Here is a 15,673-nt window from a genome sequence, read left to right on the forward strand (position 1 = left end):
TGCACAGGATTGTGGGATATCAAAGACAGCAAAGGATACATCTCTAAAACCTCTTAACTTTGTTATAATGAAAGGATTTGCAAGCTGACATACAATACTTAAAAACTGGTGTTTTGAGCAGTGAAGGGACGTTTGAACTTAAATTCCTCTGATTGGCCTTTGGATGAGGTTATGGATCACGCCATGGCAAAGTTGTACTTGCCATGGAAGTGCGCTAGCAAGGTGACACCGCAAGGTCGCCTCGACAAGCTTTAGCTGATTCCGTCTTCATGTTTTCCGGTATCAGGTGGCCAGAATACAGGTTTCTGCGGGATTCTTCTTGATCATCAGGCCCAGCATGACACTGTAAGGAATTTCATGGATGTCTGGTCAGGTCACCCTGAGGGGTCTCCTGGCCGATTGGTTGTTGCTGACGCATCAAGCAGGAAGTGGAGGTGGCAGTAACGGAAGTCTTCTTGTATATGCTGTCTCAGGTAATGGTCCCCTTGCCACAGGTTTGTAAATTTGAGCTTGCCTCTACCGTGCGGTTCAGCGCCTCTGCGATGCTTAGGAACCTTTAAGTACACACGCTAAACTCTGTGTACTTTCTGGAAACCCTATGGTGGTGAGTGTGCACGTTGAACACTTTGCGCACTTTCTAAAATCCACTTAAGTATGCATGCAAGACTCTGCGCACTTTCTGAAATGGTTAATGTTAATGGTCATGTTACACAAAGAAATGTTTGCTAAAAATCGCTAATATTTGCTAACGTCATATCCAGAGTTGGGTATAACGCGTTACAAAGTAACTTTAAAACATGCGTTACTGTATTCTAATTACTTTTCGTGGTAACGCAGTAATGTAACTCATTACATTTAAAATAAATGTAATTTGATTACAGTTACTGATGTCAATAAAATTAAGTTACTTGCGTTACAAATTTATTAGTACGAAAAAATATTAAAGTAAATAAATTAAAATGCAATCATGTTTTGAGGCGGCTGCGTCAGTTATTGAGCATGCGCTTTAATGAATTACTGGAGAACTCGTGCTGTAAAAATGGACGGAGATTTTTGTTTAAAGTGAAGTGACATTCAGCCAAGTATGGTGACCCATACTCAGAATTTGTGCTCTGCATTTAACCCATGCAAAGTGCACACACAGAGCAGTGAACACACACACACACTGTGAGCACACACCCGGAGCAGTGGGCAGCCATTTATGTAGCGGCGCCCGGGGAGCAGTTGGGGGTTCGATGCCTTGCTCAAGGGCACCTAAGTCGTGGTATTGAAGGTGGAGAGAGAACTGTTCATGCACTCCCCCCACACACAATTCTGTCCGGCCCAAGACTAGAACCCACAACCCATCGATTGGGAGTCCAACCCTCTAACCATCAGGCCATGACTTCGACATCAGGGCACGATTTATTTTAAGATCGGTAGGGAAGGTAACTTCTGGACAGGTGAAGAGAGCTGTAGCAGCGTGTGAGGTGGAGGAAATGCTGCCCTTGTCGACTGTGGAATCGCACTCATTTAGAGACTACTCGTGACGGACAGCTCTGTTCCCTTGCAGGACCGAAAGACATTTGCAAGCTATCTAGATAAATGCTATACGGATAGAGGGCTGTCACTTTTGTGTAAAAAGCATTTTCGATTTTTAAGACATACGTGTTCATTGAATCGATTGTAAAATCGATTTTCCATGTCTAAAAAAAAGACGTTTCCTTTTTCAACGCCACATATCGGACGAACGAGAGCGCAAACGCACAAGTCAGCAATATTTCTTATTTATTGGCATTAGAGCTGTAATCGGGCCTTAAAAGTTAGACCTGACAGGTCCGGAGCTCGACAGGTTTCGGCCCGAGCCCGAAGTACATTTTGATTGATATTATTCTTATTATAAACACGTTCAAAACTTTTCCACACCTCAGAACTTTGCTTTAGTTGGTGGTGCAACCAAAATGTATTTTCGCCAGAGGCAAGCCTCCGTTACACCTACTCAGCATCCATTTCACATCTTTCTCGCGCTAATCGATTTACCTATCAATTAATATTAATTTACCTCACAAACCGGAGCGCAAGCCCGAGCCTGCGTAATATGATATAAATTAAGCCCCAACACGAGTTCTTTTTACATCTATATTTGTGTAATTGTTTAATTATTTTAAAATTAATAGTTTGGTCAAAATCGATTCCCTATTTTCATTTTCGAAACTTTTATGGTTGGTCCGATCGATTGTGCTATCGATTTTCGAACGAAAAGTGACAGCCCTATGCGGATATGGAGTATGAACTAAAAAAAAAAAACATTCGAGCGTTTGGAATACGTCTCCACAACCCCAGACATCTGGACTTGTAATAATAGAAGCTTCCATGGAACGACAGCCCATATGTAGTTAAGACATACTGTATATACATTTAAAAAGACTACAGTTTTCATTGTTAGGCAAGTTTATGTTAAGAATGTTAAGTTATAGAAAGGCTTTGGATCTTTAATTCAAGTTGCTGTTTTCATATTTCTGTAATATTTTTCAGTCAGTATTAAATTATGGAAAGAACTGAGTTTCACTTTGTTTGTAGTTTTTTTCCCTTGTAGGTTTAATAGGTTTTCAAAGTAACTTGAAAGTAAAGTAATTAGTAATCTGATTACTTTTTACTTGCAGTAATCAGTAATGTAATCAAATTACAATTTTAGAGCAGTAATTAGTAATTTGTAGTGGATTACTTTTTTTGGGTAACTTACCCACTGCATGATAGTACCACAGCATAAGTCTGATTAATTGCCTATTCGAGAGAGAAAGAGAGAGAGAAAGAGAAAGAGAGAAATGAAAGTTGCGTGTATTCGCGTCTGCTCATTTATCTTTTTATTGTGAGTTTACTTAAAAACAGTGATTGTATCCTCTCGTCGCTGGAAAATATAATGTAGCGATTCAGCATTTAAACTGTATTTAATAAAAGTCGTGGGGCAGCATTGACAAGTTTATTTTCTCCTGGATGTGTGAGCTGCGTGATTTCTGATATGTCTGTGTGTCAGTAAGCAGCTCATTAATACAGAATATAATATAAGGCTCTAATGCACACCAGAACACCAGTATATGAGCTAGACGATGAATGATGATGTGTTACGGCATAGTAGTGGTGTCCCAATCCTTAGGGGGATATTTTCTCCCCTACCCCTTGACATCCTACTGGGATTGGGCCTTAGCATAAAATGTTAGGTTCTTTGCCGTATCCCTTTAAAGGAATCTATCTTGATTACAAGCCTTCAGATCTATCCCGGACTGAGGTCCTATCAAGTCAATTGGGTATGTAGATTAGGCTTTAGGCCTTAAGGGGTAATGTCACGGACAGCCGTCTAAAATCCCAGGGGGAACTCCCATGGAAATGATAGAGTTGGTACTTCGTGTTTGCCATGATTCTGGCCTGCACTCCCCTCAGCATGGCTGCATTTACTGTTCCCCATAGCGACCCATAGAGGACGCAGTGTCTCGTTCCCTACTCAGGGAACCATGGTTACAGTCGTAACCTGAGACGTTACTAGTGTTCTAGAAACACTGATCTGTTGAATTTATTTGGATTATCAGTTCTTCTTAGCAGGCTGCACAAACACAACATTATTTCATGCGCACACACACATAATGTGCATGCACATAATTCTTTTTAAACTATAAATGAATTTTTAAAGCAACATACTTATCTGGCGTAAAACACAACAGATGATCATCAGCCACAGCAAATTCTGCTTTTGTCCAGACATAATTCCCAGAGACAAGCCTGATAGAGACACAAGTGTTTATTTGATTTTATTTTTTTCTCATTGTTGAAAGAGTTTGATGTGTCCATATATGAATCTGTTTGAATATGAACCACAGCTCAGAGCCGCTGGACACTGACATACAGTTCTGAAAACTTCAAAAATCATGTTTATTTGGCATTTAACACAATTTCAGTTTCTGGTTATATTCAGGTCCGGTTTATCAAGTCAGTGCTGACATAGAACTATATAAAATAATATGTAAAAAAAAAAAAAAAAAAAAAAAATATATATATATATATATCTCATTTTTTTTTTTTTTATTTGATTTATAGTTATCTGACTTGATATAGATGCATACAATGTCAAGTTTTTATACTTTGTTAGTGTGTTTGTGCATATTTCTCCCATTTACATTTGCTTTGATATTTCATGGCGCACTTTATTTATATATTTGTATGAATGACTCAAGTGAATAAATGATTTTGGAGTCAGTCCGTCATGATTAATAGAAATGTATTTTATTGGGTCAATTAGAATCACATAAAATATGCTGAGAAATATAACAGATAATAATTAGCAACATAAAACAGATGCATTCACTGATTCTGACAGTGTGTGTGTGTGTGTGTTTCCTGTAACCAAATATGTTTCACATCCGTGTTTGTGGATTTTAGTGAGCTGCTTTATAAAATGACCATGCAAATGTCAGAATCCAAAGGCTTGTCGACATTCATCCTAATTTGAATATGTATTTATTATTTTATTTTTTACAAATAATTTTTTTAGTGTTGTTTGAGTCGCTCTGACACACACACACGAGCACATATGGATGATTATAATGCTCAACATATCAGATCATATCAGAGATTTGAAAGCACAATTCAATCCTTCTACAAGTAATGAGTTTTAGTAATGATCAACAGAAAATTGTCATTTGTTTTGAGTGACTTCAGTATAACTGAGCCTTTTTAGAGTCATACTTTTTATGTACATACCTACTTCTAATCTAAGAGAAAGAAGTCTGAGAGAAAGAAAGCCTTCTGTCTTAAGTATGATAGATATTAATATTTTCTGCAGCATTAATGCTGGATTAAGTGATGGTTGATGTGGAGTCAGTGTTTTCTGGATCATCAGAGAACTGACCCGCGGCATCATTGTGAATGTGGTAGTAATACAGGAAGAGGAAGAACCCTGGAAAAAAAAGAGGATTTGAGATACTTTTTCAACTAATTTGAATATATATCAGATATGTTAAGTTATTTGCATAATTTTTAAACTGTGAACTGCAACCAGAAATAACCAAACTCCAATATCCCTTATAATACATAAAACAGAATAAACTAGAAATTTTAAACATTGATTTAAAATGTTTAATGAAATAATAATAAATAAAAAGGTTAGCTGAAATCTGTAGGACAAATAGAAGTGTTCTACTAAACCAGATATAGTGATGCATGTAATAGTTTCTCACCCTGAAACGAGTTCAGCACAGTGAATATGTAATATGAGGGAATGAGCATCGGTCCATAACTGAAGAACGCCACAGACCACGTCAGACCGAAGAGCAGGAACAAACTCAACACCATCATCAGATGCTTTCTGAACGTCTTTCTCTTGTCTTCAGTCGATCTTATGATTCTGGACTGAATGATCTTAGTGACGATCATGATGAAGATTCCTGCCGTGAAGATGAAAACTAAAGCATAGTAGCCGATGTTCACTATGTAGTGAATATAAGGATTTGTAGTCCAGCACCTGTAATCAGAAAAAAAATAGAATTGAGAAGACAATCAATAGAATAGACATTCGTAAATGTATGCATTTGTGACATCAAAACAACTTACATTTGTATGATTTTTCCAGATGTTGTGTTTAGAATCACTGCTTCATATCCTCCTACAGAAACAATAACTACGACTATTGGAGCCGGACACACTGAAAACACAAAGAGAGAAGGGAAAATTAAAAAAAAAAATGAAAAAGACAAGTGAAAAATTTAAAAACTAAATCTAAACCAATAAAAAAAAAAAAAAACTGATAGTATCTCAATGTGAACAGGTCCAGCTTTGAATCACTGGAAAGGGTTTTCTCATGATTAGATCCTGACCGATTTTCACTTCAGTAATATCGGCCGATATATCGGTATCAGACTTTTTACTCCCTAATATCGGTATCAGCCCCCCAAAAACCATTATCGGTCAGGTTCTACTCAAAAATGTCTGTAATGGCCTCTCATAGGATCACTCCATCAACAAAATCATTGAGATCTTGTCTTGATTACAAGATGTTGTGTAGTAGTGCTGTTATGTCGTGTCACAAATCCATTTCACTTTCATGTCAGAATCAGTGTGAGTTTGGTAAACCATGATGTAATTTATTGTTTAATGCACTTCATGTTGTTAGTAACAATGAATGGAATTATTTTATTTCTCTTAGTATATTTATATCAATATGGTAGATGTTTTCTATTTAAATCAATGTGATAAATGAGTTAGGTCAAAAGTAATATAAAAGTAATCAAGGAGTCTGATTACATTACCTAAAACATGTAATGCAATGGATTACATTTCTAACTAAAATTTTTGTCATTTTATCTGGAATCAGTAACGGACTACAGTTTGTAAGTAATATACCCAGCACTGGAAGTAATATAATTCTGCCTCATCTTGTAAGAAGCCACATCGAATCACAAAATGAAGTTGTTTGAGTTACATAAGTGAGTTTGGAGTAAAAATATGTTGTTAAATGTATATTCTGTTGGACAACAGGTTTCTAAATGCTGCTTATTCCACTGCTATCAGCGAGAAGAGAAAGCACAGCTGGTATCAGTGCATCAATACTGCAAACAAGAGTCAGAAATATCTATATTTTTGACAACACTAACTCATATGCAATATATTTTCTTTTGTAAGTTGCAATTGGACTAGATGATTTGAAACAGTTTGTCAAAATATGTCACTGTGACAGTACCCATGCAAAATGCACGCTACTGTACCTTATTTACCCTTAAAGGGTGCATACTAGTACCTAAATAGTACAGATTATAACCTTTTGAAAGAGTACTGCCCCAGTGACAGCTTTTGTACCATTTTGTTCTGAGAGTGTAACTCACCCCAGCCCAACACAGTGATCTTCCTCATGTAGTTTGTGATGGAGACGTTCTGTCTGATGAGCCATAAGTACATATGAAGAGCTTGAATGAAGAACCAGGTGAATGAGGCCAGCATGGAGTAATGCAGGAGCAGCGCTATGAAGACACACGCAGCGTTGTCTCCTGTGTTAGCGACGCTCTCGTTTGACAAAAACGAGGCATTCAGTAGAAACAAAGCCGCAAACATGTTCATCAGGATCTTCGTGGCCTGATTTGACTTGGCTTTCCTATTAAAACACAAAAATAACTGTTTTTATAACCTATGCAATTTTTTTTAAGTAAACAAGCCTAAAAATATTTGAAGATACTCTACCGAAACAGGAAGTGCATCAATAAAGCCATGAACAGAAAAAATATGGAGATGCCACAGCCGACAGAAGTGATAAAAGTCAATGACTGTAAATGCACCCCTGTTACATTTGTATCTGACTGAATCTAGGAAAACAACGAAACACAGATCAGCAGGAGTTTTAAAACGTTTGCTGTTTGTTAGCAAGAATCAAATCTTGTAAGCAAGTTTTAAATGCACATATTTGTCAATTTTTTCATCTTTTAAGTGGTCACTAACTTATAGACATGGACAAAAAGACAGATATTGATTTACTGAAATTTTTCAAATGAAATCTCAATGATGAAAGTGTAAGTTCTTCTTCTCACCATCAGCACGGCAAAGAACGTCAGATGTGAGCAGGTGCACTTTATGGTGTTTGATTGTTCGATTGTTTCTGTCTCACAGCCGAATGTCGTCCAGTTAAGTTCTCCTTGAAAGAAAAGAGCAAGGTGTAATTATATGAAATAAACTGGGTTTGTTGACAGGAACTTATTAATTCAGTCATAAATGAATTTACCGTTTCCATCCCAAGAAATGCAGGATGCCTTACTGACCTGCAAGAACATGTTTGATTTTTTATTTTCTTTTGACATTGTCTATTCATTATAACAAATTAGTTTTGCAACAAAACCTTAATTACCGGAACTTTCTGTTTAAAGAACATTTCAATATTGTCAGTAAGGTTGGTGATATTGGCCTTCATCGCTATTCCGTAAACCTCATTGTTCAAAACAGTCCGGTTTTTCGTTTGATTCTAAATGAGAAACCAAAAACAGAGCCATGTTTAATCAAATATAACGTGATGTGAACACAGTTGATCAAGAAACATTGACTAAAGGAACAGTTCACCCAAAAATGTCTCATATGCTGGTTTCTTTGTCTTTTCTTAACACCATTTTACCTAATTTTGAGCAAAATGCTCAAACATCGATTTTGTGCACTTTTAATTGTGAGTACCTTGTTTATCATATTTATGAACCGTAGAACTGCAACAAATGCACATCCATTGTTTTCCTGTCGTGATTTATTCACAGCTTCCTTGGGAATCTTTACAGCCCATGGAAAGTTTGTATTTGGGATACTTTGACAGTCAACAACCTGTAAAAAAATAAAATTTACATTGATTAATAAAGAATTCTAACTTAGACATGCTGTAATGTTTTTCAGTCCTTACGTTTATCATGTTCTGATTTGATGAGTAGCACATGTCTTCAGTTGTTGTGTTCTCATCATGTATTTGGAGAAGACCGTTAGCATTCCCAATGACAATCTCTGCATTGCTTATATTTTTATTTTCCATTTCTTCCATTTCAGACTCCAGTTCGTCGATTGCGCCTCTGCAAAACATGTATTTAATCACTTGGTACTCTTTAGTCGAGTTACCTGAAGTCGCAGGTTATTGCACACTTACGATGCTTCTAAGGGTTCAACAACTTCCAGATTTTCAAAGTACCCATTACCTGATTGACAGGTCCATGTAATAACTAAGTGAAAAACAGAAATGAACTCAGTGAGTTTCAGTCATCACAGATAATAAATAATGCTTTCACACAGTCGTGTTAGCAGTATATTTCACATCTACCTGGAACTGTTGAGTTACTGCTGTTCCAGAAACACTCATCTGTCGAGTTTTCTGAACCTGCTGCACAAATAAAGACAACATTTAAGAGCATCTTGTAACAATGTTATAAAGCTCTATAATAGATTCCCACAACCATAATCTGTTTTTAATCATGTCATTTTTTGTTTGCATTTTAATTTGTTTTTTAATGTTCACCAACAAGATATTCATCGGCATATATATAAATGTATCTATTTTATTTTATTTTTATTTGTTAAAGCAACATACTTATCTGGCAGGTAGCACAACAGATGATCATCAGCCACAGCAAATTCTGCTTTTGTACAAACATAATTCCCCAGAGACAGCGGCCTGATAGAGACACACATTATATCTTGTTTTCCACAGACTTTGGAAATAAATCTTAAATCCCAAATATTTTTCTTATTACCTTCTTTAGATAAAGTACACAGTCCAAGAGTTGAGAGAGTGTGATGCATCAACATATGAAACCGTTGGCTTATGAGCCGCTGAAAACCGATATACAGTTTATCTGAAAACATGCAAATCATGTTCATTTTGGACTCTACTGGGAATTTCATTATCTGGGTACAATCAGATCCAGTTCCCTATCTGTCATTCACTAGGAGTTATGTTGTGATGACATATGAGGGTTCATTTGGGAGCCCCAATCATCTCTGACTTTAAGAAAAAACACCAATTAAATTAGTCTAGTGAATTTTGCATACCTGAGCCACGCCATGTGCATACAGGTATAAATAGGCAACAGGTGCATCTAATCTTCAGATTTTTGCTTTGAAGCCCAATGGATGAATGTGTCGATCTCCACAAAGCCTTTCAACTTCTGGTTGGCATGATGGTGCAAAACAGCTGTGTTTCTGTCTGCAGTGATTCCCATGGGCACTTCAACTAAAAGAGCAGATTTACTAAAAGACTTTTTCAAGATGCAGTTCCATCCGTGTCCTCTTGGTTGTGGTTGTTACCTGTCTTCTGAAGTCGGACACGATCATTGTCTTCAGTGTCTGGCCATCCAGCATTCCTGGATGACTCATGTACCTGTTGTGGGCTTATTAGCATGGCTGTGATACTAAAATCAGATGATCTTAAAGGAACAGCTCAAGAAAAGGACAAAACCACAGCTGTTGTATCATCAGGTGGATGCTGCTCTCTGGTGGTGGTTAAGAAGAGATCCCCTCATTTGATTGAAAAGCACTTTGGGTGTAAAGCAATAAGCAATAAACAAAAAAGTGATACAAAAGCTGTCACTGGGGCGGTAACCTTTCAAACGGAACAATTTTGTACCTTTTTTACCCCTGGAAGGTGCATATTAGTACCAATAAATATTTACCATTAACTGTGTATATTGTTCCCTTCTGAAATGTTTTTCTGAGAGTGTGTAACTCCTACCCAAAACGCTGATCTTACACTGGCCGGTAGAAATAAATTGTTCCCAGTTTCTTCACTTTAAAATAACAGGGAGCAGCACTTTTTCCTGAAATAGAGGGGAAGGAAAAGTCTATCCTTTGCAATGTAGAGAAGAACATTTAAATTTCATAAACGATATATACAGTTACTTTCAGATATTAACCAAATTTAGCCCATCAGACATGATAGAGTGTAATCCCATGGACCACTGATGAAACATTTAATATTTATTTATGCTTTAATATTCACTACTGTTTGTCATACAGACACAGAACTGTGTCCTTCAAAGCATTTTATAAAGACAAACATTTATAAACACCATTTCTTAAAAACATGAACTCCTGTTGAAGACTCTCTTTTAATTGTGGTTCAGTCCTCCTTTCTAAATACTCCCGCTCACTGATAATAAAAAAAAAAGCAGAAGTTGGAAAGTTGTAGAAAGAAATGGTTATTTGTGAATAATGGCAGGATGTCATGTTTGACTATGTTTTCTTTTATAGTATCCTTACAGTACATTATGTAAATGACAGAAATTTATCTTCAGCCTCATGCACTACCAGAGAAAGAACTGAGATTGAGCACACCCCAAGAAGCCAAGCATCCCTTCACGTGTTTAATTTATTACAACAAAATGAAACGTATCTCTTCACTTCAAGCAAGCTTGTTACTCAACCCAGTTCTGACTCGCCAGTCAACGTTATTTAGTTCATAAATTATCATAATTAAAGAATTCATTTAATTTGCATTAGATTTACATAATACTCAACATTAATATAATCAAAGAGGGGACGGTGGTTTAACAGAGGAGATGCTTTTTGACATTTTTCTTTCCACGAAGGCGATGCCAATTTCAGGTGAAACTCCATTCTTCACTTGTCTTTTAGTTTTCTGAAAATTCAGCATTGCATGACAGGAATAAATTACATTGTAAATACGTTTGTATAGAAACTTTTTTTTTTTAATTGTTATAATATTTGACTATTTTTTGAATGTATTTTTGGTCAAATAAATGCAGCCTTGAGCAGACAAGAAGTCTTTAAAAATCATCCAAACCAAGCTATATCTAGAGACCTTGAGGATGCGTGACTATTTTAATAGATGTACATTACATGCACATGATATTACATGTTTACTGACTAAAAAACAACTGTTGATTCTGAGTAAAGCACCCAGTATTAGAACTGAAGTTTCGTGCAATCTTTAAAACCTCGTACTTGTGAGTAAATGACCACGGCGTGTGGTCAGAGATGGGTTTTTTCGCGTGGATTCTGCCTGGACAAGATATAGCAGAGCTCTCCCTGTGTGGCTTGAGTTCTTCTCCTCCAAATCATCTCGCTGGAGACAGAGAAAAGCTCTGCGGTCGCTGAGACTCGCAGAAATGTTTACATGGATCAGTTTTTCAGTCTGATGTGGCAGGAGTGGAATCGTATCAGGAAATAGTTGGGAAAAGACGCTGTCCGTGGCATGTCTATTGAGCAACATGAGCTTTTTAATACGAGACAGGATTCGCTTTTAAATGCTGCTGAAGGCCTCGGTTAGGCTTTGAGAGCTAAATGGGAGTGATATGTACAGAATGAGCGCTGTTTGTTTATCTGCAGATGATTAATAGTCTGAATTATTACTAGGGCCAAACCACAAGTGGGTAATTACTGCCATACATACACGGCTCTTTTTTCTTTTGTCAAGAGCACAATGTGGTTGATAATACAATAGTAGCAATTACAAGTCAATGCTTAACCAAAAATACTCCATTTCTGACTTTTTACAGTTAAATATATAGGTTAAATCTACACTACATAACTGATTTGCTCTAAATTGAAAAAATAAGCACATTTTTTTACAAATAAAATACAAGTAGGCTAAATAAGTGAGTAGACCCTACATAAAAAAAATACATAAAATAAAATAGAAATCTTCCAAAATGTGTTTCTGCAATAAATCACAACCGTAGGCCTATTAATTATTAATATAATAAGTCTATCGTGATGCTGATTTCCCGGCAAAATGCATAAGCTGATTCTTCATTTGCATTTCTCCTTCAGCGTTTTTTGCATTTGGCAAACCTCATTTGCATTTCTAAGCAATTTCGGATAATTGATGGAGGTCGAAAATTTGAATCAATTGCAATAAGCTTAAGTTACATAAATATTAAAATGCAACACTTCAGTAAAAGTTTATGCATGTGTTTAACTTTTAGGTTCTTTGCATCTGGATTTATTTGCAACTGGAATTTAATTGTAGGACATGATAATTTAAACTGCTCAAATAGCATGCATTAACACAAAATAATTAAATTTTAACAGCGATATTATATACACATTTGACATTTAAACCCTTCAAAGCATTGTAGGTGCTGTGTAAATGGTTGTTGATTTTCTATGGTAATTAAAATCTGCTTAACTAGTTTTAACTCCAGTTGATAACATGCATGCTTGTAAAGGTTGCATTTCTACTAGATGCACTTCTCAAACTGATTCGCTCCTGTCATACTTCGATCAGAGAGCCTCAGAGTGCATGGTATTTGAGGTTTTGCTGCAGTTGCACGTTGCATGAAAAGCTGATTTGCTCCAAAATGTAAACAGCAGAGAACTTTGTGATTAAATGATAGTTGCCAGGACGGATGGATCGGTGTTTCCCTGAAGGGCCTGTTACGCCGCACAACCTCAAATGTGAATCTGTGGTCTGAAGGACGTCCAAGCAGCATCTCAGCGCTGCCAGACACTTCCAGATTTCTACAGATGATCATTAGAAGAGTCAGTTTAGGCCTCGGCATCACTACTTCTACTTAGTTCCCTCCAAACACTGGAAACATTATTTCATTTTTAGAATACCTCATTTGACAGCCATAATAAGCTTTAAGATTTCAGTTTCAACAAGCTTGACGTTACAGTTTTCCTCCTGAAATATGTGCATGAATGATGTGAGAGTACATTTAAAAACATTGAAATGTCACGAATGTCATGCAACCTCGCATTATATTACAGACATTTTTGGGAAAACCTGCACACTATTGTTCAAAAGTTCTGGGGCTGTAAAATTTGTCTTGTTTTTTAAGACAAAATTAATACTTTTATTCATCAGGGATGCATTCATTTGATTAAAAGTGGCAGTGAAGACATATACAACTACAGAAGATTGATTTTTCACATAAATGCACAAATGCATTTACTGCATTTTTTGATCAAATAAATGACTAGAAGATACTATAGTTCTTAAAAAATAGCATATGCGTTAAACAAATTAACCTAAAAGTCATGCACATTTTTATTATCTCAATGCATGACAGATTTACAGCATCAGACATTTGTAAAATATGAATTAAATGCAACTGGACTTACTGAAGCAGTTTCATCCCATGCATCCACACTAAATCACTCTTATTAGTTAAATAGAAGTACAGCTTAATTAGAAGTGAAATCTGGTATGTCAGATGCATGTAATCGGTCTTGAACACGTGGAGAAACACGTAGAGCTCTGCTGTTTTTCGTCCCTCACAAACACGCTCCTCCTCAGACGTCCTTGAGATGATTTATTCCCCTGTAACTTGTGAAACTCTTTGGAGTGTCTGGTTTTCCTGCCGAGGTCTGCGTTCAGGGCAATGCTTGCGTGACTGCAGTGTGTTTGAATGAATGGAAGTGCACCACACAGGGGCATCTGGGAAGCCATCATTCATTTTTATATTACCCTAATGACGTGGAGCTCGTAACAGAGCTCGTTTAAATGAAAGACTGATTGGAGAGGAGCTTTATTGCTCTTGACTGAACGCAGCGCACAGATCACACATTCTGTGCTTTATTCGAATTGTTGGTCTGTGTCCAAATGTAAGATTTATGTATTTAAATTCCATTTAAAAAAATCCCATGCATTTGGATTACAATGTTTAAACATAAACAAGCTGATAAACTCTAAACCCTGAACACAATGTCACCTTACAGTATATGCATGACAGAATTACATTTTTGTTCATTTTAACATAATAATAATAATAAAAATAATAATAATAATAATAAATATTTGCATATTTTGTATGATATCATTATTTAAATAAATGTATTATTTTATCTATATATTTATGACCTAATTTTCTCTATACATTTTTTAAATTATATTTTACAATCTACTTTTTTTGTAAATTAGACATTTTTTAAATATTTTAAATGATTGTTTTTTATATAACTTATTATCTATATTCTATTTTAAATTATTATTTTTATATTTTCTCTGACCTTTAATTATTTATTTAAATTTTTTAATTTTAAAACTATTGAAACTTTTTAATATTTTAATCTATTTTTAATTTTAAACTTTTGAATGTTCCAACTTTTTATATAATTTAAAAAATTAATTTGACTACATTTTTGTCAGTCATACATAAATGAAACAGGTCTGAATTCTGTAATAGTACTAATAATCTATCCATCTATCTATCTATCTATCTATCTATCTATCTATCTATCTTATTGTTTCAGACATGCTTCGTGTCTTTAAACTTCAGTTTCATCAAAGTTTCATGCTCTGATTCTTTAACGTAAGATTCTCGACTCATCTATTGAACATCTATTGTGATTGAACACATGAACGCATCTCGTGTGAGTTCTGCTGCACTGAACACCAGCAGTGACCGGAGGTGCTTGAGGGTCAAAGGTCAGAGCTGAAGTAGCTGTGTCTGCTCTGTGAGCTAATCTAAGACAGAAGATGTCATCACATCTGTGATCTCCTGCTGCAGCGCTTCTCACACTTAACCCTTAACACAACAAAACAAGTCATTTCAACAGATGCTTTCAGATTAGTTACACATAATACTGAATATGACTAATTTAAAATGCTTATATATTTTATTTAATCTGATTATATTTCTACTTATCTACATTATCTAGATTTCTTTCTATTATGCATTTTTTCTTTTTCTTTTTTCTAGATTTTAAACTTTCTGATCTAATATATTTTTAAATAATTGATATATTTTTTTTATATATTTACTTATGCTTTTTATTTTTTAATTATTGTTATATTTTAAGTTTTTATGTTTTTTTTATTTTAAATGCTTTTTTCTATATATTTAATATTTTCAACATTTTATGTGATCTAATTTATTTGAAACTATTTTTATATAATTCATATGAGCTATATTTTATTTAAAATTATTTGTAAATACTTTTATGATCTAAGGTTTATTTTTAAAAAAATGAATATTCTTATATTTTGTACTGATTTAAAATTATTATTTTCAGTTGTTCTATTATATAAATCTTTATTTTAATTTTAAAATGTTTTTATATTTTCTATGATCTAAATGTAAATGATCTCTCTTTTAAATAGCTGTTTAATATTTAAAATTATATATATTAAATATTTTATATATCTTAATACCATTTTTGAGTATGTAAGGCCAAATCTGTTCCTAGTTTAACACTGTTGTACGTCTGTCCAAATGTGGTCATATATCCA

The 15,673-nt window shown here is 35.1% G+C and overlaps 1 protein-coding gene across 2 annotated transcripts; it reads right to left on the reverse strand.

Annotated features, from left to right (window-relative positions):
* Window positions 1-4,242: 4,242 nt before the first annotated feature.
* Window positions 4,243-10,218, reverse strand: LOC113117789 (adhesion G-protein coupled receptor G5-like). 2 transcript variants are annotated; one of them, XM_026286710.1, is made up of 14 exons: window positions 9,231-10,218; window positions 9,068-9,151; window positions 8,801-8,857; window positions 8,630-8,702; window positions 8,393-8,555; window positions 8,176-8,316; window positions 7,859-7,972; window positions 7,736-7,772; window positions 7,545-7,648; window positions 7,201-7,322; window positions 6,849-7,114; window positions 5,581-5,671; window positions 5,208-5,491; window positions 4,243-4,927 (listed from the first exon to the last, which is right to left on the reverse strand). In XM_026286710.1, the coding sequence occupies exons 1-14, from the start codon at window positions 9,379-9,381 to the stop codon at window positions 4,827-4,829; spliced, it is 1,788 nt and encodes a 595-aa protein (XP_026142495.1). In that variant the 5' UTR covers window positions 9,382-10,218; the 3' UTR covers window positions 4,243-4,826. The 2 variants fall into 2 exon arrangements, with proteins under 2 accessions (XP_026142495.1, XP_026142494.1); XM_026286709.1 differs by having other exon boundaries at window positions 8,801-8,860; window positions 9,231-10,217.
* Window positions 10,219-15,673: the final 5,455 nt, after the last annotated feature.

Source organism: Carassius auratus, chromosome 17 (genome assembly GCF_003368295.1).
Source record: "Carassius auratus strain Wakin chromosome 17, ASM336829v1, whole genome shotgun sequence".
In the NCBI taxonomy this organism is placed as follows: domain Eukaryota; kingdom Metazoa; phylum Chordata; class Actinopteri; order Cypriniformes; family Cyprinidae; genus Carassius; species Carassius auratus.

Coding starts and splice junctions, on each gene's coding strand:
- LOC113117789 (XM_026286709.1), bottom strand. CDS start 9,381: ATGAAATTCCCAGTAGAGTCCAAAATGAACATGATTTGCATGTTTTCA. Junction 7,973..8,175: donor TCATAAATATGATAAACAAG/GTACTCACAATT, acceptor TTTCTCATTTAG/AATCAAACGAAAAACCGGAC. Junction 7,773..7,858: donor TCTTTAAACAGAAAGTTCCG/GTAATTAAGGTT, acceptor ATGTTCTTGCAG/GTCAGTAAGGCATCCTGCAT.